Source organism: Furipterus horrens, unplaced genomic scaffold (genome assembly GCF_987537825.1).
Source record: "Furipterus horrens unplaced genomic scaffold, mFurHor1.1.pri manual_scaffold_9, whole genome shotgun sequence".
Classification (NCBI taxonomy): domain Eukaryota; kingdom Metazoa; phylum Chordata; class Mammalia; order Chiroptera; family Furipteridae; genus Furipterus; species Furipterus horrens.
Genome location: NW_028327179.1, coordinates 8,962,037 through 8,988,784, shown reverse-complemented (window position 1 = coordinate 8,988,784; position 26,748 = coordinate 8,962,037). Strand labels below are relative to the sequence as shown.

At 38.7% G+C, this 26,748-nt stretch overlaps 1 protein-coding gene across 1 annotated transcript in view; it reads left to right on the top strand.

Annotated features, from left to right (window-relative positions):
* Positions 1–26,748, top strand: part of ITPRID1 (ITPR interacting domain containing 1) — a 64,071-nt gene that overhangs the window by 18,902 nt on the left and 18,421 nt on the right. The window contains exons 7-8 of the mRNA XM_090286848.1: positions 421–986; positions 5,040–5,097. Of these exons, the coding sequence (XP_090142974.1) occupies positions 421–986; positions 5,040–5,097 (624 nt within the window). The remainder of the gene's footprint in view (positions 1–420; positions 987–5,039; positions 5,098–26,748) is intronic.

The window sequence follows — 26,748 nt, the reverse complement described above, 5'->3', positions numbered from 1 at the left end:
CTCGTTATATAGATGAGTCACCTCCATAATAATTAGTAGTATGTACAGAGAAAAATAGAGTTTCGGGAGCTTAAACTCCTTCTCGTCTTGAAAATCACATGTGTTAACCAACCTCTTCTGTATTGACTACTATAATGCAGTTTCATTAAAAAGATCCACTCTAATTCTTGGCTGCTGTGGCTCAATGGATTGAGCATCGGCCTGTGAGCCAAGTGTCGCTGGTTCGATTCCCAGTCAGGGCACATGACTAGGTTGCACGTCAGGTCCCCAGTTGGGGGCGCGAGTGAGAGGCAACCACACAGTGATGTTTCTCTCCCTCTCTTTCTCCTTTCCCCTCTCTCTAAAATAAACAAACAAACAAACAAATAATTTTATTTTAAAGACCCAGTCTAAAAATTGTGTGTTTTTTGTATTTTTCAGGCCGTTTCCGACAGCTGGAAATCCTGGATCATGTAGCCAACGCCTTCTCCTCTCTGCTGAATGATGTTAACACCCTGCAGAGCCAAGCTGAAGAGAAGGACGGAGAAGAAAGTGTGCGAAGAGCCTCAGGGGGCGGAGCCAAAGCATGTCAGAGAAGAGTGGGTGAACTCTTCAAGAGAGCCTCAAAGCAGAGCATTAGGGGAGAGTGCAGTTCAGAAGTGGCCCAGTCACTGAAGAACAGGGAAGAGTTTTCCATCACCTCTGCAAAATCTGGGGCACGTGGAGCACAGTTACCAGCCGTGACAAACAACCAAAGCTGTTTGTGTCCTTTGGCAGAGCATTGGTCCCTCCAAGCCTGTGATGATGTGACACCTTGTCATGCTCCCCGAGCTCTTCTGAGAAAGCAGTGGCCTTACCCACCCAGGCTGGCCAAGCAGGCTCTCCCTTCCTGTGTGTCTGAGGGGTCGGTCAAGGACAGAACACGAAAAGCAAACGTGATTCAGAGGAACAAGCTCAAGAGCGTCTCTGGTGGGAGCAAAGCGCCAGACTCCTTTGAAATGGAAGAGGTCAGTGTTGTAACTCTGCTCAACTCCTAAGGGAAGCAATGGAGGTGTCCTTCATCCTCATTTAACCCCTTCACCGGCCAACCCCTCAGTGTCAGCTTATATTGTTCCAAACTCCTGGTTAGTCTAGGACAGTTACGATCGTTCTAGTTGCTTCCGTTGGAACAAAATGAGCGTGAAACCAGACCTTGCTGGTGCTCACTGTGTTCTTATGCATCTCAGGGTGCTTTTGTCTTCTCTAACTGTCCATATTTTAGCTTCTTTGAAGGTCAATTCAACTACTCCCCACTCAGTGCAATTCCTCCTCTGCCTTCTCATCACCTAGGCAGGGAGGGCGGAAGAGACTCTGTGTGTGTTTGTCAATGATGCCTCCCCCACTAGCTCCTTGAGGACCAGGTTTTACCCTCAAGGGGATTTGTCTCCCAAGTACTTCCCCATGATGCCTAACGTAGGGCCTTGCACAAAGAAGGAGGGTGGGTCTGGTTTTTATTTTTGTGGGACCACTCTTTTGTTAGCTCGCCTTGGAAGTTACTGATATTCACATGGCCTGACCTCTATTTCACACCCCTCTGCTTTTCCACCCACACTTTTGTCATTCATGCTCATTTTCACCCTTCTTCAGATGACAACCCCACCTGCGCTTCTCAGGCTTTCTAAAAAAGTATGTGTGCACATCTTCACTCATTTCTCTATTCTCTGATACAATTATAAAGAAAGTGCAGAAGAGCAAGGCCCCTCCCTTTTTCATGTTATATTACCCACAAGTGGGGCAGGGTATTTATATGCGGATCCCACAGTCCAGTTGGGCCACCTCTCCTTTGAGCCCTGTACTGAGAGGCACTCTGATGGGCTCAGGCGCAGACTCTGCCCAGCAGGGAACCACAGTGCAGTGTCAGGGAGGGGCACAGGAACCAAGAACAGGGTAGAGACAGTGGCAGGGCTACTGATAAACTTTTATGTCACTACAGAAGCGTGTCTGGGATATCCAGGGAGCATGAAAAGGGTTCTTAATCAGCCAGGAAGCTGAGTGGATCAAGGAGTTTGTAGGAAGGAAGCTTAACCATAACTTTGAAAGAAGAATATGATTTAGGTGAATATGCCTATTGGTAGCCCTCCACATCCCACAAAGATATAAAAATTGCTTCAAAATATGTAGCTGTTAATATCCTAATGTCTATGCATATATGATTATGTATACATATGTTTATATGAAAATTTATTTTAAGAACCTTAAAACATTAATCTGAATTTAAAACAGTAGCCTAAAAATGAACAAAAATTATAAATGGAGAAAAAAACAGACTTTTGGCCAAGTGCCCTGATTCGAAGATAAACAGATGGCACTAAAAAAGGGTATTTTTAGTTCAATCTTGCGAAGATTATTTAATTTCCTAGTTAATAGTTAAATCACTATAAAGAATATCAAGAAAATCTGCAATTCATTAGTCAGTCTGCTCTATTACCTAGGATCCAAACAAGAAATTTCACCAAAATCCAGTCCATTGGCAAGCCTCATTACCCTTACTAAATTTATTCTGCTTCAAACTAGACTGACTTAGAGGAAAATAACTTCAATTGGATGCTATCTATATGTAAAAGTACAGCGAGAGATAAATATATTCATCACAAAGAACTAGGAAAAATGGTACACTTTCAAATATTCTTAAATGGCAGTCAAGGAAAAGATATATATTTGTGTATATAGGGGTGGAAAGGAAGAACACACTCAGACACCAAAATAAAATAAAATAAAAAGCTCATGTGGGTTTTGGCACATAGTAGGTATGCAGTAAATATTTATGAATGAATAAATTAAAACTATTTTATAATATTAATTTATTCCGTGATGGCTTCCATAGAAAACAGAATATCCTGTTAAACTTCATGGCTAACTTTTTTTTGTGATGTTTCTTTAATATTTGCCCAAATTTGTGTGTGAAGGAGGCTGTATGTATACCTAAGGCAGATAGAGCCCTCAAAATGAAATAAAAGAAGCTCACTAGTTGCATTTTTTTTTCTAAAAAGTATATTTAAAATATTACATCCCTATCCCACAGAGTGGAGAAATATTTGTTTCATGCAATATCAACGGATGAGTAAATGAAGCTTGGGTAGGTTGCATCTTAAACAGGAGCAAATACCAAATATAACAATCATTTTCAATGGCAGATTTAAATACACTTATATGAAATGAAAAATACATGTGAAATCAACAGATTCTCATGGCATTTCAAACGTAAGCCTATCAGAATTTCAACTATGATTAGCCAGATTTTGCCTTCAGATCAATCTATGGGGTTTTCCCTCAAGCCCTACTAAAAGCTGATTGTGGCAATATTTAGCTTACTTCTCAAAAATTATGAGCCCAGCAAAATTACACACAGATTTTTAATGTAAAAATCAACATATTTTGTATTTCATTTTACTTAGTAAAATTGAATCTTTCTTATCTAATTTCCAAATATACTAAGGGAATTTCATTTTTATAAAACTTCTGTAATTGTAGATGTAAGGTAGGGTGCTTCTTTATATCCACAATAAAGCATCTGAAACCTTTCTTCTCACTTGCATACAGGGACCCTGCTCAAAAATTCATATGTAAGAATGTTACCCGTATGGCTAAACAGTACCAATTGTCACCTTGGTTAAGGAGGAAATGTTGCAAAGTTATAATTATTTCTTTACTTTTATTTTATTTATTTTTAATTCACTAAGTTTGGCTCAGGCAGAATAACCAGGAATACACCTGTTTCCATTTTAAATTGTTGGAACTTTTTTGTTTTTTGTTCTTTTTTGATAGATGGCTATATACTTTATATTGCATTAAGTGGGTTTTTCTCCATGATAACGTCACAGCAAAATAATTTTCTGATTATACTTGAAACTTTTTGTGATGCACACTAGTTTCTGTGGAAGCGTGTCTACTTACAAGTATAAAGTAAACTTCTTTTGAGAAAAGAGATAAACGATTAAGAGAAATTAATATTTCTTCTTACATTGCTGAAGTATCTCCTCATGGTCTTCCATTTATTCCTGAGTTAAAGGTCATTCTTTGTGAAATGTACCACAGTGTTTAAGATTCTAATGTCCTCTGACTCAGCTTTTAATATTCAGACATCAATCCCAAATAAATAACATAACATGTAGAAATAGATTTATCTCAGCATTATTTCTATTGCAAAAGTTAGAAAGCATTCCAACATTAGAAAAACCATTAAATAAATTAATGCACCTTTAAAATTGGCCTATTGTGTAGTCATGAAAGACAGTGTTTTTCAAAAAATATCGTATATCAGAAAATATTCCTCCTTCAGATTTTGAGTGAAAAAAATTGACTATATACCTATATCCAGAATAAATGCATTATAAAAAACCTGCACAGACACACTTTAAAATATTAACAGTAACTGTTTTTGTACATTCTTAATTTTTTATATTTATTAAGGTTCTATAGTTAGCGTATTATTTTTAAAGAAATATTTTCTTTGAACAATAATTTTATTTTCATTACTAGAGTCATATTCATTAATGTATTAAAATAACTAAGAATAAGTTCTTTAGCAATTTGAAAATCAAATTTTCTTTGAGCTGTCTAAGCTTTATATAACAACTCAGTTATGAATTTCCTGAACTGCTCTCCATAAATTTACCAAGTCATGAATAAATCCCTTAGAGAGCCAAAATTAAACATGGGGGAAAAAAATTGTTTACTCCAAATATAAATAAGGCTATTTTGGGAGAAAACTCTATAATAATAATACAATATTATTTACGTTTAGTTCGTGTGCCACATGTTTCAGACAGGGCCTCTGTTCATCCCACCCAGAGGTGACCTTCCCATTTGCCCCTCCTGAACTCCTTCAGTTCTTTGAATCCTTGTCTTGAGCACCTTGCACGACGTGCCGCCTGACTTCAGCAGACCGTGAGCTGTTGGAGTTCAGAAATCACGCTTCACCCTTTTAGCAGTAGCCAGTAGACACTCATTCTACGTTGATTAAATAAATTTTTAAAATATGACAGCGTTACTGATCATGATGATGCATTTTGATGCCTCAGGTCCAGAGCTTTGAAGAGGAGACTGGTAACCCTCCTGACCTGACCTCAGGAACTAGAGGTAAGAATGCATCCAGGTGTGCAATTTCACCAACGATCTTCCAGAAGGAGAATGTGAGTAACTGCTACGCAGCTTCCTGAAAATGTAGAACTGGAAGTATTGCCAGGCAATGCCGTACCTCCTACTACAATCATCCACTACTACTTCTGCATTGTCTATCTACTGCTGTTAAAAACTTACTGGCAGTGCACATGCACGTGTAAATTTCAAAATACTTGCTACAGAAATGGCTGATATCGGTGGTGCTAATTTAGTCTGTGGTTTGTCTACCATGAACTCTGTATGAGCTGGCCAGGGTAGTGGGATGGATTTCACACAGGACTGGGACTAATTGCATGAATACGTCCTTACTTCTGCTGGCAACTGCTTGATGTTGTACAAGTCATATCACGTTACTGGGCCTGTTTTATTTTGTTTGTTTCGTTTTGTTTTACCTGTTACGAAGAGATAAGTACAGATCATGTTTTTCTCTGCCAACACATATCCTAAAGTCACCTAGGTGTAATTTTCCAAATACTCTCTTAGAATGATCTTATATTATCCTCGACAACAGAGGAGGGAGTCTCTCTCTACTTCTGGTTCTTATGCCCTCGTTCAGCCATCACTGTGATTCAGCATTTCCATAATCCTATGGCAGAGCTGAAAGTAGACAGGGATTAGTAAGGCAAAATAAAGCAGATGAAGCTAGTGTAGTTCCTGGAAGAAAATATGCTAATTTTTAATTTAATTTAATGTGGTGTCAAACACATCATTTTTTTTTTCATTACAAAGTGTATGTATGGGCCTCATTTTGCTAAATGCAGTTTAGAAATTATGCATTAGTAATTATAGGGTCCTGCTGATTACATAAATTGTTATCCAGCTCTTCAAAGTAATTACCACGTAACCTGCATTGAGCTTTATAAGATAAAAATAAGCATCTGTTTTCCATCTAATTGAATATTTCTCAGTGAAGCTGGAGGTCCCTGCCAATAGGGGCTGCCTTCCTTGGCATTTGATTAAGAGGTCTGTTGGTATCATATATAAGTCACCCCAATCATTCCAAAAAATGGGTTGGGAAGTTAGGCAAAAGCACCAATCGACATTTAATCTCAAATTCGGAGAGCAAAGTAACATGGAGAAAATCTGAATTACAGTTAAAAGAAATGTAATTTCATTACTTTTACAGTGTTGTTAACCCCAGAAAAGAAAGGACTGAGGGAAAAAAATAAGTAAAACTAGTTCAATTAATGGAGAAAGGGAAAATTACTTTGCTCTATATAGGAACTCGTTACATATTTATAACTATACATGTGAATGAATTTTTAACTCATATATATGTATATATATATGAATGAATTTTTGACTCCAAGTTTTTAAAAAGTGACTTCATTCCAAAGATGAAAGCATGTGAACTCTTTTGACCAATAGGAGGACATGCAGGAGTGATTCTGTATACCTCCAGAACATAGTCTGCAACTTACCTGGCTGCTTCCTGGGTCTTGAGCTATCTTTTCTTGGTATGCTCTCTCTGGCAACCCAAACTTTGTGTTGTAAAAAGCCAAAAATATATGTGGGTGCCACATGTAGGCATGTGGGCGAACAGCCTTGAACAAACTCCCATGGGAATAGGCCATCTTGGATGTCCAGTCCAGTCAAACTTGCAGATAACTTCAGTCTCGATGCCATGTGACTTTAATTGCATGAGAACATCCAAGCAACAACCACTTAACCAAGCTGAGTCAACTCATAGGACTATGAGAAATAATCAACTTTGGTTTTAAGCCACATATATACACACAAATAGATGAAGGCATGTGATGAACTATTCAAATACCTTTAAAACTTACTTATACGATATTCTAAAGACTGTATTTCATCCACTCTTGCCTAATACTCTGAATATTAGCAGAAAATACATATTTAAGCATTTTCTTTAACAAATTAGAACAAAATTACTTCTTATAAAAGATAGGTACCCAAGGCCACAAATATACTACCCTCCCTTCACCCCTGAAAAATTATCACTGAAATGACAAAGGGATGGAAATATAAGGAAGAAATGCAGCACAGTGCTATTATAAGGGCAGGGTATTCAGTCCTTCATAGTTCAGGAGCCTTGAGGAATTTGTGTAGAATATATTGTGGGTGAAGATGCAGACCATTCTGTAGGAAGGGCTCACCTAGGGATTAAAGAAACAAGTACGCTGCAGAACTGTACTAACGCATTAAGGTCATAATTTCTAAAATAACCTTGTTAATTCTGAAATTCAACAAGACGTACCTTTCCTGTCACTGTATAAAATCAGCAATCACAGCAAAACTACCACAATATCTAGCAGTTCACAATCAGAGGCTATTCATAAGAAATGCCAAGCAATGAAAGAATGACTGCGGAAGTTATTAGAAAGCTCAGAAATTAATATTCTCATGGAGATATATAAAGTTATTGCATCTATGTCAGAGCATAATCCCCAATGTGTAAACATCCCCTTTATATAAAATATACAATATCAGATATCGCTCCTGATATTGGCGAAGTAACCCTAACAGGACGACCCTCACACAGAGAACTATAACCTCAGTATGAAACATTTTAAAATCTTCCACCTAAAGGCACTGAGCATAATCCAAGCAGACAGATAGTGGAGAAAGCTTCAACACTTGAAAAAAAGAATGGTACTGGATTAGTCTCCTGTTTTTTAAAAGTCCGTTAGCCTAGGGACAGGCTCTAATTGACAACATTTTTAAAAATGTATACAAATTAACAGTCTTACTAATCTAGAAGATCAGAAAACAGTTTGGGGTAATGACAACAGTGAGAAAATGATGGGAGAAATCTCAGAAAGGAGAGAGCCAGAAAGGAAAATTCTCAGAGTCTGAGTATGAAATCGACCCACATCTCTAAGCAATTTGTTCTTTTCACCCTTAATTTTATTTTTATTTTTAAGTATATTTTACTGATTATGCTATTAGAGTTGTCCTAATTTCCCCTCCTTTGCTCCCCTCCACCCAGTACCCTCTTCCCTCCAGCAATGCTCCCCTTAGCTCATGTCCATGGGTTGTGCATGAAAGTTCTTTGGCTTCTCCATTTCCTATACTATTTTTAACATCCCTCTGTCTATTTTGTTACTACTAATTATGCTTCTTGATCCCTATACCATTTCCCCCATTTTCCACCTTCCCCCTCCCAGCTGATAACCCACACCAATGATTCTGTTCCTGTTGTCATTGTTTGCTTAGTTTGTTTTTTAGATTCAGTTGTTGATAGTTGAGTTTATTGTCATTTTAGTGTTCATAGTTTTGATCTTCTCCTTTTTCTTAAATAAGTCCCTTTAACATTTCATATAATAATGGCTTGGTGACGATGAATTCCTTTAGCTTTACTTTGTCTGGGAAGCACTTTATCTGCCCTTCTGTTCTAAATGATACCTTTGCTGGATAGAGTAGTCTTAGTTGTAGGCCCTTGCTCTTCATCACTTTGAATACTTCTTGCCAGCCTCTTCTTGCCTGCAAAGTTACTTTTGAGAAGTCAGCTAACAGTCTTATGGAAACTCCTTTGTAGGTAACTCTCTGCTTTTCTCTTGCTGCTTTTAAGATTCTCTGTTTATCTTGAACCTTTGGCATTTTAATGATGATGTGTCTTGGTGTGGTCCTCTTTGGGTCTAGCTTGTTTGGGACTCTCTGTGCTTCTTGGACTTGTATGTCTATTTCCTTCACCAAATTAGGGAAGTTTTCTGTCATTATTTTTTCAAATAAGTTTTCAATTTCTTGCTTTTTCTCTTCTCCTTCTGGCACCCCTATGATTTAGATATTGGTATGTTTAAAGTTGTCCCAGATGTTCCTAAGACTCTTCTCATTTTTTCTCTATTCTTGTTTCTTCTTCTTCCTCTTCTTCTTCTTCTTCTTTTTTTTTTTTTTGGCTGACTATTTATTTATTCCTCTTGTTTCAAATAATTTATTTAAATCCCAGCCTCCTTCTCTTCACTGTTATTTCCCTGTATCTTTTTCTTTATTTCACTTTGTACAAGCTTCATTTCTTCCATTTTTTTCCTGCTTTATGAGTTCTCTGAGCATCCTTATCACCATTGTTCTGAACTCTGCATCTGATAGGTTCTCTATCTCCATTTCCTTTAGTTCTTTTTCTGGGGTTTTGTTCTGTTCTTTCATTTGGGCTACATTTCTTTGCCTCCTCAATTTGGCATCCTCCCTGTGTTTGTTTCTGTGTATTTGGTAGAGCTGCTTTGACTACCTGTTTTAGCAGCATGGTCTATGTAACAAAGGCACCTGTAAATTGTGTGGGGTGGAGCCTTAGGTAATTGCCAGGGTGGGGACACCTACTTCACTGATTTGTGGCTCTGTTTGTGGTGGGGGGCTCAGAGAGGAGACAATGCTGCCACCTGGCTGCTGGAGATTTGCCTGGCTCTTGCCCCATTACCAGTTACTTCACCCACTTCCCATATGTGATGGGCTCCTTCCAGTTGCTGCCCTGGAGTTTGTATACATTCTAAGGCCATACAGGCCCTTTAAGCAGCAAAAGTCTAACAGTTTCTTCCACCACCCTAACCCCCACTTGTTTTTACAGCCAGAGGTAAAATGGAACCCTGGGCCATATGGTGATGCTTGGGGCTGGAATCACTTGCTCTCAGGGTATTCCTCCCAGTTTTTATCTGCCACCCATGAATGTGGGACCCTCTGTTCCACCACTGCCACTGCTGCTTGTCTAAGCCACACCACCTCTCCACCCTGTCTCTGTGACCCAGCCCCTCCTATCTGTCTAGATGAATGTGGCTTCTTCAAATCCTTGGGGTCAGACTTCCATATAGCTCAATTGTCTGATAGTTCTGGTTGTTATTTGTTTTAGAGATCTGGTTGTAATTCTTCCTGTGGTTGTGCGAGCAGATGAAGTGTGTCTACCTATGCCTCTGCCTTGACTGGAAGTCCTCCAAGCCCGTTCTTGAATTAAACATACCTAAGGAAGACTTCAGGAATCTCAGATAAGGCTAAAAGAATTGAACTGATATTTCCAGTTAGAGTTTGATTCCAGCTAGTTTCCTGCCTGTTAAAACTGTAGACCATTCACAATGTCCAGGTACAAAAAAAAATTACTGGGCATATGAAGAAACAAGAAAATATAACCTATACTCAAGAAAAAGGCAATTAACAGAGACCAACCATGAGAAAACCCAGCTGTTGAAATCAGCAGATAAGTATCTTGAAAAGCTTCTTATAAGCATGCTAAAGGATATAAAGGAAAATATGCTCACAATAAATAAAACAATAGAAAATCTGAAAAAAATAGAAATTATAGTAAAGAATGAAATGGAAATCCTATAAATTAAAACTATAATTTCTGAAACACACAATGTGTTGGAAGATAACACCAAATATAAACGAAAAAGAAAAATTTGAGGAACTTTAATATACAGCAATAGAAATTATCCAACAATCTGAAGAACAGGGTAAAAAGATAAGTTATTATATATTTTTAAAAATTATCTGAGTTTCAAAAACTTGTGGCACAATATCAGAAGGTCAAATATACATGCACTCATCGTCAGAAGACGGAAGGCTTAGAAAGAATTGGCAAAAAATTTTTTTGAAGAAATAATGGTGAAAAGTTTTCCAAATTCACTCAAAGATTTACATTTACAGGTTTAAGAAGCTCAGAAAATCCAAGTATGATAAATTCACAGAAAGCTATACTTAAATGATATTATGATCAAACTGATAAAATCAAAGATAAAGAGAAAACATTCAAAGCAGATATAGAAAAATTACATATTGCATGCAAGGGAATACAGGTTTGAATGACTGAAGACTTCTCATAAGAAACAATGGAGTCCAGAAGACAGTAACTGTGCACCAGATTCTATAGGAAGCAAAAGTATGCTTCAAGAATAAACATAAAATAAAGGCATTCTTAGGTAAAAGGAAACAAGATAACATTATCAGCACTGCAGCCAATGCTAAGGGAAGTTATCCAAACCAAATATGGACAGTGAATTGTGGTCTTTTCACCATATGTCAATGTAATGCATATGACAATTATAGCATGAAACATGGGGAGGTTGGTGGATGGACCAACATATTTGCAAGGTTTCTACATTATTCCATGAATTGGCACAATATTAAATTTAAGTAAATTGTGAACATTAAGAATATGAAGCACCCACTAAAAAAATTACAGAAGTACTAAAATGCTACAAACGAAATTAAAATATAATTCAAAAAATACAATGATAACAGTAAATGACAGAGTGAATACTGCAAGAAAATAACTGGATTATAAAAGCAGAAAACATGTGAGAAATTATTTAAGAACTGGCTGGAAAAGGAAATGAACACAATAAGCAAAATGTCAAGGAAGACAGACCCAAAGAATATTCCAGAGATGTAACAGGTGGTTATGTTTAGATTCTTCCCATCTTAGGTTTGACGGAGGTTCTGAAACAGATAAATATCGACACAAAGTCAATGTGTTACAAACCAGTATGTGCAGCTCTTCTAAGGAAATCGTAGGACCCAGGTCCACAAGTCTCGAATCTTTTGGCGCACGGTGTACGTTAAGCAGAGACACATCGCAGAGATGGAGAGAAGACTGATGGAGCTATTTCACTGGCCAACACTAATGCCCATCTGTGTCCCCGTTCCACCATTTGGAGGAGGAGTGGGGGTGTTAGCCTTTAACCCCAAGCGGTAAGAGGCCTCAAGGAGACTGCTTGTAGAGCAAGTTCATTATATTTAACAAAAGCAGTCCTGGTGTGACAGGCACTCTTTTATGTGCTTCACATGCATTACGTCACTTAGTCCTCAAAATAACATTTGAGGAAGACATTATTGTGATCCTGAATTATTAGATGAGTAAACTGAGGCACAGGGAGGTTAAATACTTCCCATAGTCTCAGAGATAGTAAAAAGCAGTTCCAGTTTTCAAATTCGGGCCATTTTCTAGCATCAGAGTTTGCCCTCTTAAAGAGTGCACCATGCAACTTTGAAAGGACACCCCTGCCATTGGAAGACACCTGGGCCAGGCGTGAGAATAACAGCACAGGCTGTGGAACAGAGTGTGACTCTAGGTTGAAAGCTTCTCAAGAACAGGTCAAATGGCAAGAGAAGAGTTGACCAGTGTATATCGTCAATTGGAAAATGACCGATTTTTCCTTGAAAAATTAGCCCTGGCCGGTGTGGCTCAGTTAGAGCATCATCCCATGCACCAAAAAGTTATGGTTTTGGTGCTCAGTCATGCCACATACTAGGTTGCGGGTTCGATTCCCAGTTGCAACATGAAAAAAATGTCCTCTGGTGAGGATTAAAAAAAAAAAAAAAAGGTACAGTTGATGACAAGGCAGAGTTTAATTGGCGGAGGTATTTTTGGTTTTTTGTTTTTTTTTTCCTAGTGGTACATAAATAAGGGGAGTCTGAACATTAATGGTGTCTAACACCATTTAATGACAGGGGACATAAAGAGAAAGAAATGCCATCTGACCAAACCACTGACCCCGCAGAGAATCATGGATACTCAGCCATAACCGTGTGTATGTTGTGGATTAGTTTTCAGTTTTGAGAATCAACAAATAGACAAACAGGGAGACTTAATTCTGATCATATGACAAATTGGAAACATTAACAAACTGGACATTTTGAAGTCAGAAATACAGCTGCTGAGAAGTGGTAGACAGAACGTCTGAAGAAAGGGTAGAGGGAAGGATATTAAAATTGATTCTGACATTATTTTGAAAAATAAGGCAGATATTTATGTGTGGATATTGGAAAGGGCTTGGAAACATAAATGAGGGGGGAAGTTGTGTGCAAAAGATTCTATGTAGACATGTCTTTGAATTAAAAGAGTGTATCTATTTCTATTGAGGGGGAAAGTGTGCTTCTGGAAGACTAGATAAAGAACCATTAATGGTACACCTTAACAGAAGGGAAACTGTGTTTTAAATTAATTGGCATCTTTTACTTTTCTTTTGTTACCATGTGCATATGTTATTTTCATAACACCACTTAGCAAAAAGTTCTGGCAACACTATAGGAAATTAACATAATAAAAATGGGAGGTTTTGTCATTGTTAATTTATTGCCCTGTTCCCCATAACAACCAGTCCAAACATTTGTGCTTGTTTTATTTTTTAATTTTTAAAAACTTTTTTAAAATAAAAGTGATATATATTTAAGGTCTACAACAGGATGAATTGATGTACATATACACAAGGAAATAATTACCATAGTGAAGCGAGTTAACATATCATCTCTTTACAGTCGCCTTTCTTGTGTGTCTGATGAATGAACCTGAAATCTGTCTTAGCAAATTTCCAATATTTAATACAGTACTATTGAATACAATCATTATGCTGTACCTTAGATCTCTAGACTTACTCATCCTCCATAACTGCCCTTTGACCAACATCTTCCCCCAAACTGAGAGACTTTAATATTCCTGTCCTCTTTTACAGGTCAAACAGGAAAAAATAAAAGATGCTAAAACATATTTTATATTGTAATCAATGATATGCATTTAGTAGAAAAATATTGAAATAAGTTCTTGCTAGTGATCTTGAAATATTTACTAAAATATTTAACAATTTGTAAATGCAAAGATTATTTATTGATTTCTTACATACATACACGCTCTTCCACATATGATGTGTAGGTCACTTTATCATAGATATAAATACAGTAATATTTAAATTCAATAATAAAAATATAAGCAATATTTTCTTCCAACAAACAAAACAAAATACCAAACCCAAGTACTGAGTTCTCCAAATGCATAAAATGATAAGTTAAAACAATAAATGAGGATCACTTGAATAATAATAAACATTTTATTTAAAATTGGCGAATTGGAAAACAGTAATCTGAGGCAACTTCATAGCATTAATGGCCTTCATTATCAAACAAGGGGAAAAAACAAACTAAATATTCTACTCAAGAAATAATCACAAAAACAATAAAATAAATATATAAAATAAAAGCACAAAAATATGGAAGGGAAAATATTACCACCAAATTTAAGACCCTGATTAATTCTGGTGGGGGGGGGGTTTAAAACCTGAAGTAATTATTGTAAATGTTACATTTTATAGAGTTGGCAGGTGATCATGAGAGATAGCTCCCAATGTAAGAAAACTTAAGAAAAAAACGAAGGTGTAAGTAGAAATTTTTCTCAATAAAATAATGCAAATGAAGCAATCAACAACCTCAACAATAACTTAAGAAATACAAATTTAAATTATACTAAAATTGTCAAACAAGTTATTAAACTTATGGGTATAAACCCCACGCATACGTGCTGCCTCCCTACATTGGTCATGCCAACATCCGGGCTTCTCTGGGCTTAGCCAGAAGAGTTCCCATTCTAACCAAAGGTGATTTGACATTGCCACAGTGCATTATGGGCAGAGTATAATGACGATCTTAATATATAGTACATGGTGTGTTCGATGATTTTACTGGCATCAGTTTCAATGTTTGTAAATTAGGAATGTACCCAAATTTGTGTATGCCTTTCAACGTTAAGAATTGGTGCTTTATTGGGAGGCATTGCATTGAATCCTATGTAATGTATGCTTTATTGACTTCAGTTCTGCACGCTGTCTAGCAACATCTCTCAAAAAGTTGTTTTTGCTAAATATACATGGAGTCTGTTGTTTAACTGAATATTCCAACTAAGTACAATTATTATTAGCGAGCAGGTGATTGTTAATTAACAATTTACATCGGTACACATTTTAGCAGTGTCCCAAACAGTTCCTATTATGTTACTTAATGTAATCACCACGCTGTTTTTTTGTTTTGTTTTTTTTCCTTTTTAGAAATAAGACATCAACAAATTAAGTAACTTGCCTGAGTTTACACAGCTGACAAAGGGAAGCCAGGGTGTTTTTAATTCAAATCCAGTTCTTCCATAGGGAATTCATTCACTCAAGAAGTATTCATTGTATTCACACACATTGACACGAGAACCTGTTCTAGGTGCTCACGATACAAACAGAAGTGAAACAGAACCTTGTCTCCTGGAGCTTGTTAGTATCAAGAGGAACCAATTCATTACTGAATAACAGTCGTGATAAGTGTCATGAAGAAAAAGCGAAGGATGATTTGAGAGCTTCTAACATCCAGGAAAGAGCCCCCTGTACAGATGTGAGTGCCTCTGTAAAGCATCCCTTCCGATTCTCGGCAGTGTTAGACTGCTTCCTCTGCGCCAGCTGCAATTCATTGACTCCGCCCTGGGAGGTGGATGCTATCCCTATCATTCCCATTGCACAGATGAGGAAACTGAGGTAGACCGGGGGTGTAACTGCCCACGCTCACAAACCTCAGAGCCCCTGCCTTTGGTTTCTGCTTGCTTCCTGCACAGACCTGGAGAGGATGCCCCCCAGGTTGTAAATTCATAGTGCTTGCCTTAACTTCTGATGGCCAAAAGCTATTAAAACAGCCAAATTGCTCAAAGATGAAATGCACTTAGATCACAAGACTCAGAAGATCCTGATTTCTGTAGTAACCTCCTGCACGCATGAACTGGCGTGGCCATCTCTGGTTTAATACTTGGGCTATTCCCACTGGCCTCCCTGATGACGTGGCTCTCGCCGGGAGGTAGAAAGGGGCTCTGCGGGCACTGGGAAGAGGGGTCGGAGTGCCCACCTCTTTTGTGTTTGGTGTAGGTAGCGGTATTTGTTTCCGGGGAATTAGCACGCAGGGAAGAGGGAGAGCCAAAATGAAAGGAGCTGATCTTTCCTGCCTGCCTGTTCACAAGACAGATTAGGACCAGGACACGGGGGGAGCACAGTCTCAGTGGCCCTGTCCCTTGGCTCAGTCGCCTGGCCTCGGTTTGAGTCCAAGCGCTTCATTTTCTGCCCACCCCACGAAGGCCAATTCCTGTGCTGCTCGGTGGCGTCTTTATATCGCTCCGTAATGCCGTCTCTGGCTGTTTCACTGCGGCAGGCTTTATGATAAGGGTTTTTGTTGGTTTTTTTTTCCTTCCTTGGCAGTAGGCAAAGAGACACTCAAACTCAAATAGCCCTGAACAACTTACACAGAAACCGGGGCGTTTTCTAAGCTTGTTTTGAAATATTACAATTTTTTATTAGGCAATTTTATCATTGTTATAAATAAGTAATTGTACTGGGGAGAAGGGATAATCCTTATTTAATTAAATTCATCTATACTCCCAGGTTGGCAGCAACAAGACATATGTGATACTAATACCCACAGCCCGCCTCTTTGCATGTGCAATTAAAAATTCACTCCACAGTAGCGCTGGCAGTTTCGGGTTGCTTTTGGCATTTACAAATTCTTTTATTTTGTGACTTTTTTTTTTTTTACCATACACATATGCTGGAGCAGATGTTGCTTATTTGTTGTTTATTCAAATCTGTAGGCTCTGGCAGCTAACTCCATTGTTCGGTAATGAAGCTTTCTTCACTGTCCTGTGTTAGGACCCGGTGCCTGCACACAGGCCGCGTGGGTTCCCAGTAGGACGCTACAGTTATTGCCCTCGGAGCTGGCTGTTCAGAGTTGGAAGCTGGCACTGGGGGGAGAAAAGGCAATCACGACAAAGGGCTGGGTGGTTGCGGTGGGGTGAGTGGAAGGGAACAGGCGGGAAGGTCACCGCGAAACATTCTGCCCTGTGGTTGTGCCCGGTGGCCGCAGCCTGGCATCGAACTCATCAGCTGTGGGATTTGGTGTCTGAAGTTGGCAAGCATTTTCTTTCTGCTCCTTCTCTTCTTTTCCTTTTTATTTTTTTTCTCTCTCTCTCTCTCTAGTTATTTAATTTGTTCCCTAGCAGGGTTCTACTGCAATTTCCCACCCCCACCCCACCCCTTTATTTCTGGCGCATCCACAGATTCGTTAACAGCCACGCTTAGCCGACGGAGCTCCATCCAATGCAAAATTACTTCTTCCATATATCACACCGGCGTCACATCTTTCCTCCTCCGCGTAGTGGTTCTGGCTGGCTGTGTCTTGGGGGTAGCCACACTTCATAAAGTCGAGAATGTCAGGTCCATGTTGACCAAAATAAAGACCTGCTCATCCCTAGAGCGCCAATGCCAATTTGGAGACATTCCCCTTCTGGAAAACCCCTGTCTTGGCCAGGAGGCAATCAATCAGAGATGTAACCACCTCCATCTGGCACATTATGACATTGAACCTCACTATTAACACATTTGTGATTCATCTTGTCCCAACGAGTGGTGCCAGGGATCAAACCTCATCCTCCCTCCCTGTGGCAGCTGGGAGCACTCTAGCTTCCCAGCATGCAGAGTTAACACATTGGCTCCCGTGACATCGCAAGTAACAATTCTTTTAATTATCACACCCTCCCTCCCTCTCCCGACCCACTCCACAGACATGTTGGCGCTGCGGGGACATTTTTCAGCCGGCAATCAGTACTTCTCTTAATTGACTGAGTATGTTCCCATAGTGTGAAGCTGGGTATTATATCCACTATCGAATGGAAGGGCCAGTTGCTCAAGGCTAAGTTCTATAGATATAACCCCCCTGCACTGGGGTGGGAGCTTTTGTCTCATAGAGATGCTCATTCGTAATTTTTTCTTAAAAATATTATTTCTCTGCATTGTCTGTGTATGAATGTGACGCTCCTTAGGTTTGAATTCAAGGTCTTTGCCATTTTGGCCTCAGCCCGTCCTAGAAGCCTCACTTCCTCTCCCCAAGCCCCCAACTCTGTGGATTGCGATGCTCAGCACCCCCAATGCGGCTCACTTTTGCATCTCTGTAATTACAGTGCTCCCTCTCCTTGGCCTCCACTTCCACTCTCCTTTCCACATGCCAAAGTCACCCATCCTTCAAGGTTCAGTTATTACCCTTATGCCATCTCCTCCAAGACCCCCACACTCCTCCTTTGGTGCTACCATAAATTTTGACAGGCCTTTACCATAGGTCTTAACACAATTTTGCCTGAATGATAAGTAGCTGGTACCAAATATATGTCCCTAACTTGTCCTTTAAGGATTCTATGTACACGTCGTTGGAGCCATCTTTCAAATAAGGGCTGGCATCACATCCACAGAGGGGCTGGCATGCGGAATGGGCTTAAGGAATAAGAACAGACCTGTACTGAGAATTCTGGGTACCAGGCACTTTACATCCTTAATTCACCCTCCAAACAACCCTTGGAGTAAGTGGATTTTACTCGCCTTTTACAGATGGGAGCTGAGGGTCAGAGAGGTGAAGTAACTACATCAAGCTTTTGAGTGAGCTAGGATTCATAGATCCATCTGATTCCAAGCCTTTCTTCTTGGTGAAAGACTCCTCTATTGCCCTAGCATAAAATTTTAATGCTTTTATGTTAAAACAGTCAAGATACCACCCTAATATAAATACATTGGTAGAAGTAGATTTATAGTTCAGCAGAGAAAAAACGGCCGTATTTCTATGGGAATATTAAAATTAAAGTATGTTAATATGATTGATATTGTCCACGCCATAAAAGGAAGCAAACCAATTTATGATTTCACCAGGGGTTGAGCTTACTTAAATTCAGGCTTAATAATAATTGCTGTTGTTATTATTATCAACACCCCCACACACAGAGAACTATGCTAGATATGAAAATTAATAAGAGCATGCTTTTTTATGGGCCTTATAAAAATTAATCTTTTTTTTTGTTTGTTTAACAAGAGATGTGTTTCAGAGTTTTTTCCAAGGAAGCTTTGTATCAGATATGAAACCAAGACCCCTTTATTTTGTTTTAGCCTAAGAGGTTGTTCTGGAAGGAGATAGAAAATCAAGCTCTCTTTTTGAGCTTGGAAAAATGATTCTGGAAGGAAGGGATGGTGTGGCCAGAGTAGCTGATAGAAGCCACCAAAGAAGGAGGGAGGGGAGGGAAAGCAGATTCATTTTGCTTGCTCTTTATCTCGCATTTTACCTGCTATTATTGCCCCAACTCAGCCTCCCACATTTCCCCCTCTCCTTCCTAGGTCCTTTCAATTACCAGCCAATGGCTTAGTATTCAACCGTGAACGTCATTAAGAAATTAGGTCATTAATTAAGGAAGTTGTGCTTTGCCAGAAGTCCCAGGTAGTATAAAAGTAATGTGAAGATCAATGGCTTGGCGGGGAGCAAAGGGAAAAATCACACTTTTCCATCTCCTTCTGCAGAATCTGTTAGAAGGAAACTGCCAGTTCTTATCCTGTGTCGCAAACATCGTCCTCTATGATAAGCACAAAGCTCTAGAAGAGGTCGAGCAGATAGGGAAACTGGTGTTAGAAGAGGCTCTGACTATTAGGACTCTTGTGTCCATAACTGACCTTGTTCTGGCTGCTCTCGCCTTGCAAAGAGAGCTGGCACTTCTCCCTCCTAGCCTTTCCTGGGCAAGTCGAAGCCAGAGGTGAAGCTGGTTCTTCTTCCTGGGAAGTGAGGTTAGAGAGGGACTCCGAGCCAGAGCAGCTGAGATTTTGATTGGTTTCCTCTGCTGCCAACTCTGTTCTGCGGCCGGTGCCCACACAGACATCAACGACTGTATCTGACATGGTCGATTTCCTTCAGCATGTGCCATTTGCCCACCTGCATGGCAGTCACACAGGTTTAACCTTGGTCAGGGTCTGCACGTTAACCAGTAAGATCTCAAATTTATTTTTATAAAATAGAACATGATATGAACTTTAGACGTTCTGTTTTCATTAAGTGACTTTCTTTGAAAACTGTATAGACTTGGTCTATGGGCAGTTTTGTTTTGGCCTTGTTGTTCCTATTGTATTAATAGATAATGGTAATTGTATAAATTCTTGCCTCCTGAGAAATAAGACTACTTCAGAAACAAGTATTTGCTCTTTGTTAACTGTGAAGTGAACAGATTATGATTTCCTAGCAGTCCAACGATCTTGACATGCATACTCTGGTAACCTAGAGGAGGGCCTAGCGCCTGTCAGAAGCTCAAAATGTGTCTTTCAATAAGTGAATGAGAACAAGAAAGATTTCTCAGTGGCTATATTTCTACCTAAGATAAAAAAAAGAACAAAATCAAGCTCCTCCCTCAATGTCTGCATACATAGCCAAACCCCAGAGACTAAAATAAATAACTTAGATAAAACTTCACAAAGATGATATAATCCAGTATCATAGATTTTGGTGGATCTGAGTTGATATGGAGAAAGTGCTTTGAATTCAGAAGAATGAAAATTATCACACCCATCAGATTACCATTTTTAAATATTAATACCAACTAGGGATCTCATCAAGCATATTAAAGAAGAAACTGAAAGTTTATGTGGAGCTACTGATACTGAATAAAATATATGGACCAAGGTATTTCTGACAAAGCATTTTTTTCTTTATATTTTCTTCTGTGCATATTGCCTACTCTTTCTACACAATCCAATACCTTCTGAATATATTTCCTCAACCAAAGTAAATTTTTATATCAGGTAAGCTAGCAAATCTAGTGATTTCAATTTACTTTTAGCATCTACCCTTATGGTAATTCTCATTGTTCCCCTTCTGGCTAGGATGATTTCTAAGCCTACTATGAAGTAGTCTTCCTCGGGGATTTTCCTTTGCCTTTTTCTTAGGTTAGATTCTGTCTTTCCTGGAGCTCTTTCCTCAGCCTTCAGTGTGTCTGTCTGTCTGTCTCTCTCTCTCTCTCTCTGTCTCCCCTCCTCTCCTTTTCTCATTCATTCTCCAATGATTTCATTAGAGAAAAAGGATGTAGAATCAGAAAACAACGCTCTGCCTTCAGTGTGTGTTTTCATCAAACAGATGGTGGCCCTTAATGCCCAGTGCACAGCTGTAATTCTAGGGTATCTTGCAATCATCAACTTTGCTGAATTCATTTATTAGTTCTAATACTTTTTTTGTGGGCTTCTTAGGATTTTCTATATACAAGATTATGTTATCTGCAAATTGAAGTAGTTGTGTTTGCTCCTTTTCGACCCAGACGTCTTTATTTCCTTGTCTTGACTAATTCTACTATAAACAGTAGTGAAGAAAGTGGAAATTTTTGTCCTGTACTTAATCTTAGAAGGAAAGCATTCGGTTTTTTACCACAGTGTATTACATCAGCTGTGGTGTTCTGTAGATGGTTTCTGTGCATGTGTTGGACATGCCTTCACTGTTCTAACTACTTACAACTTCCCTTTCTGCTCGTGCAGAACCTCAAGGTCATCCACAGGTGAAAGGTGAGTGTCTTCTGAGACCTTTGCTGCTCATTCACTCAGCTCTGCACATGTGTACAGCCTTCAAGATGCATGAAATATGTCATAATTTTTCAAAGACTTCTATAGGTATGAGCCAACTTCTTGTGTGCCCAACTAAAGTCACCATCTCAGGCAGATGCAGTATTAAATAATTGGCATTGATAGTTTTTGACAAATACCTCAACGATATGGCTTTTCTCACTTAAGGAACTATGAGTCAAGTCATATAAAGAAAAGTTCTGTAAATAGGGCTTTGACAGAGAGCTGCTAGACAGGTCAGTAATCACTGAGGCTGCTTATTTTCACTGCTATCATTGTTTCAAAACTATTATTATCCAGGATAATTCAGAGCTGGGGAGAGGATGATGGAGTTCGAGTAAGTTAAAATGCCACTAAATTTACCATTCTTATTTATATCCTGCTATATTTTCTTGAATCAATGTTCCTTAGACTGTTGCAAGCTATTGCTTAATTCTAGAGTTCTGAAAACGCTGATTTTGACCGTTTTTTGCCAGTGTTCTTGTTACTCTTATGGAGTAATGGGGCTGGGGGTTGATTTTCTACCACTCCAGAAGTACGTCTCTCCCTTTGTGTCTTTGTAATAAAACGCACTTTTTAACTATAGATTTAGTGAGACATCTGCAAAGAAAAAACATGGTGTGTATTTATTCCACATTTTAGTAAGAGCCTACATTTATTTTATTATTCAGTAACACTTGATTTAAAAGTTCCTATTGGTAGAGTGTCAGGTAGTAAGACACACCAGAAGGAAAGCTATTCTTGGTTAAGGTTATCTTCCTTTTAAATTCCCATATGATCAGCAGTCTGTTTCATTTCAAGTCCAAAGCCAGATCCCAGTGGTTATGTTTATATTTATGTTGTATGCTCAACAGTACTCTGGACCGCCCCCTGAATCTGAAAAAGAAAAGGCTTCTCAGCAATGCAGATATCATTTTGAGCTCTTTCTTGCTCTTTGTACAGCATAATGACATTAAGTGACATCTGTGTCCTTCTTGCCATTAATAAGAGCTTCAGTATTGTCTATCTCATGTGTTTTTTCCTTACAGTCACCTGTGCAGTAGCTCAAGCAGTCAGGCTTACCCCCTTTTTTCGGATGCTCAACTTTGACTCAGTGCAGGTAAATGACTTGCCACGGAGCAACGAGTTTGTATCCACTAACTGGTTGGGAGCTGAATTCAGGTCACCTATATTCTATATTAAAGTTTAGAGACTTCTTCACCACACCATTCAATGTCCTTGACTCCAGGTATCATGGAGTTTGAGATTTTATGTAGTCCAGAACATCCAGTTCTCACGCTACCTATTTCACCTCCAATACCTTCCTAAGCACCTGAAATAAATGGAATGGAATGGTCTGTCCATAAATGTCTCCAATCAAATTATGCTTTACGAAGGACGGTTGCATCTAGATACCTCTGCTCTTGGTGGAGAGGAAGTTCTGGAAGGGAAGGGAAGGCTCAGCTTCAGCTCAAATTTAAAAAATAAGTCTGCATGCAGGTTTGCAAATTTATACTTTTTCTAGTAATTGAACAAAGATTTCTTGAGCACTGATTGTGCTCAGAGCTTTAAATAATACAAAGCCTCTAAAGAGGAAGAGATGACATATAATTAATAAGTTTATGTACTTCATGAATACAGTTATTTTCTGTTTTGTTCAATTCTGTATACCTAGATCCTTAGAACATAGGCAGATCCTGGCGCATAATGGGTATTCAGTAAATATTTATGGAATTAATTAATTAATAATAATTTCATGTGATTTTAGAGACTAGAAAAGTGTAAGATGGGGTAATGAAGTATAGAGGGTCCTGGCACAGAGAGCTATGTGATATTGGATAATTAAGGTTTTCTGAGGCAAGCGTATTGAACGCCCTTGTTATCTGATTTTAGAAAGGTCATGTCTTACTCTTTGAAACCTACGTCAGAAACAACCACTGAGGAAGCCTCTGACTCAGCAGCTTCATTTATACTTTCAGATCACAAGGAATGTCCTGAAATGTCCTTTGGTCCATTGCTAATGTTTTCCATCACCATCAGCCAAGGGACTCAGTGGGTGTTTCTTTTTATGTTATAAGCTTTGGGCTTGAGAATGTGACTTGGCTCCGATTAAGTTTATATTTTCTTAAGGAGAATAAGGGTGGCTTCTAGAAAGTTTATACTGATTAGCAAAACTGTAGAAGTTTCCATAACCCATAATTTTGCCCTTAAAAAATAAAGTAATATAGATTCATTAGACACATACTGCCAATGTCTTCTTATTTCTTCTTTTGATGTGGATATAAGACTGACTTGCAAAAAACAAAGATTTGATATGTGTGCTTTAATAGAAAAAGCATGAACATCAGGTCAGGTCCCATGTATTATTTGTATGACCTACAGTAAGTTATTTGAGGGCCACAGACATCAGTGTTTCCATTTTCATGGTGGGCATCATAAAATATATCGAGCTTGGAAGTTGTAAGAACTAGAAACATGTACAGAACATCAGAAACAGTAGTGGCGAGAAGGAAGTGGTAGCCATCAGTGCTGTTGTTACTACTATGGATTCATCTGGAAAGTAATTGGCAAATTCTCTTCTCTAATTTCTGTGGAAAAGAGATGAAGACATAACATTATCAATGTGTTGTCCTTAATATGTTCTTAAGAAAAATGAGACCTTAACTGATTTTTTTAATGAAAATCCTTTCTTTGATTCTCATGAGCAAAGCATGTGCAATTGCATAGACTTTAATTTTCAGATATGATCTAGACCATTCCTAGTAACATACTGAGTGACTAATTAAAGACTAACACAAGCAATATGCTAAGGTTTACTGAGAATTCTAATTCAGTTTTCTGTTAAGAGGCTTGACTGCTATACAAAGCTTTGACACTGTTACAAGATGCCTACTAGACATATAAACATGTACATTGTTGGAATTCTTGAATTTTTCAAGAATTATGGTTTGTTTATTAGTAACATTACCTTCAATTGATCGTTATTTTTAATTGTGGCTTTTTAAAATTTTTTAAATTATAAATTATGGTTAATTTACTTTTTTTCCATTTATTGTACTTATGGTTAGCCCTTCAGGGCCCAGTGATGCATATCTTACATATTTGAGCCTTTTGCTTTCAATAATTATATATTTTTAATATGCAGTTTCCAGAGTTCAGTTGTGAGTCATCTCTACCCTTGGTCTTAGATTAGGTTCCCCAGAAGCAGAACTTTGGAAAAAGGGTTGTGTTGAGGTGATTTATTAGAGAGTGTTCTCAGGAAAAACAGGGAGTGAAGAGAGGGGCCAAGAAGAGTAGGAGGTGATACACTTCATAGCACACCTTTGCACGCACTGACAGAGATCCCCTTTGTCATCATCTCTCTGATTCCACAGGAACTAGCAGTCATTGTCGCTTTGAAGATAGCTAATACAGTAGTCCCTCTCTGTATCGCAGTTCACTTATCGTGGCCTAACTGTATCGCGGGATTTAAAAAAATATTATATTTAATTAGTTACCGCGGATTTTTCACTATATCGCAGGATTTTTCAGTACTGTATACGTATGTTGTTAAAGTTACGTAGGTTTTAGAGTGTAGAATATGTTTCAGAATGTAAGTAGTGTTTATAAAAGTGTGGAAAAGCTTAATAAGGGAGTGGGAAAGGTTAATAAGGGACTGGGAACGGTTTATAAGTGTGTGCAAAGGGTTTATAAAGCCTTAAAATATCTATAAATACTAAAATAAATGGAAAGTTCCTACCTCGCGGATTTTCACCTATCTCGGGGGCATCTAGAACATAATACCCGCGATAAGTGAGGGATCACTGTACCTTAAATCAAACAGTACCTTCCCCAGATAGCTGGAGAAATAGTTACAATAGGTTTTTTTTCACCTTTCCTTTGTGCCCCAAACAAGAAACAGCATGACTATTATACACAAGTGAATGAAACCAAAAACAAAACACAAGACCTCAAAGGCTTCTCAAATGTATATGTTGTCAACATAGAAATGTTAGCTTGTCTTTCAAACACTTGTCAGCCTCCCAAATCTCTCCTGCCGACTTTTTGCCTTGCCAAACCTGAGTCCTCCGTGTATAAGAGGAATGATTTTAATCTCTGAGGTTTGATCCACGGTGCAGCTCTCCTGGTCATATTTCAGTCTAGGTAGTAATGTCTTCCCTTCCTCATGCCCCCTGTTGCTTGTATTCCTGATGGCAGCTCCTTTCCTTTCTAACCAGCTGCTCCTTAGCACCATGGTGAGGAGGTAAACAGCTGGAGGGAGCTCCCCCAGAGAAGGTGGCCCATCAGGGGTAGCTGTGCTCATCCCAATATAATTTGTCTACCAACTGGTTCAATTTTTAAAGCCTTTGGCGTCTTTCAGGAAGGAAAGCCTGGAGAAGGGACAACCCTGTTATTCCTGCGGTCACCTTGGTAGATTTGCACCACTCCTCTGACTAGAGCAGAAACAACCCCAGCAGTTAAAAAAGTGACAGACCTCTACTGAGAAGGTGATTAATGTACAGGAGTTTCTCAAGGTCAAGTATTTCACCGATAACCTACAATAAAGTTAGCCTTCACTGTTCGATTGCCAAAGGTATCATATCTCTATGCAGTAGCAAGCATTTCTAAGCTAGGCAAAAGAGGCATTGAAATAGTACCCAAATATCCCCCAACAGGTTAATTAAAAGAAAATATATATCTGCATATATCAAAACCGTCTTGCTTTTTTGTGAAGAAAATGTCATTGTAAGTGGAAATAACAGAGTTCAGACAAAATGATCCAGAGGAAACACATTTTGATTATTGTCCTTTGTTAACAGTTGCTCTTTAGACAAGTACATTACCTTCCAAATAATTCAGTGTTTCATCTTTTAAGGGAAAAAATCACCCATGCTTTCTTATGATTTCTTATTTTATATGTGTGCCCCTTCTAGCTCCCACAATAAGTTCAGTAAGTTGGGCTGAGAGACTGGAGATAAAATATTTGAATTTCAGAAGGAAATATTTGACTTCATAAGAAAGGTGCTTAAATTTACTTCTAAGACTACAAATCACTGCAGGAAGGGAAATGGTAGAGAAAGGATTTCAGAAGCGTACATATTTATTGTTGATAGAGAAATTGTACACGCTGTTCATACATTACCTGGAACTGTGACCTCCCTGGGACCTTAAGGAGGCTGGGGGGAAACAGAAGCCCATCCAGCTCACAGACTCTCAAGACATATTATCCCTTCTTGGTACCATTAGTGATACAGGAGCAAGGACTATAATGTCTGTATTCATCAGAAGTGCAATCGTTTCTCCAAACTTAAGACCATTTCTACTTTATATATCTCTCCAGTCAACCACCACCCAATTTGCCTCTCTCCCACCAAAACAGGAGCAAAGCCCCACCACAACTAATTAGGGCTCTCCGTAGGAAATTACAAAGAGGGGCAAGTTGGCATTATTCTTTGGAGCACCAAGGTCACGTCCTTTCCTTCTAGTACAACAGTGCTAGAGACATCTGGGTGCT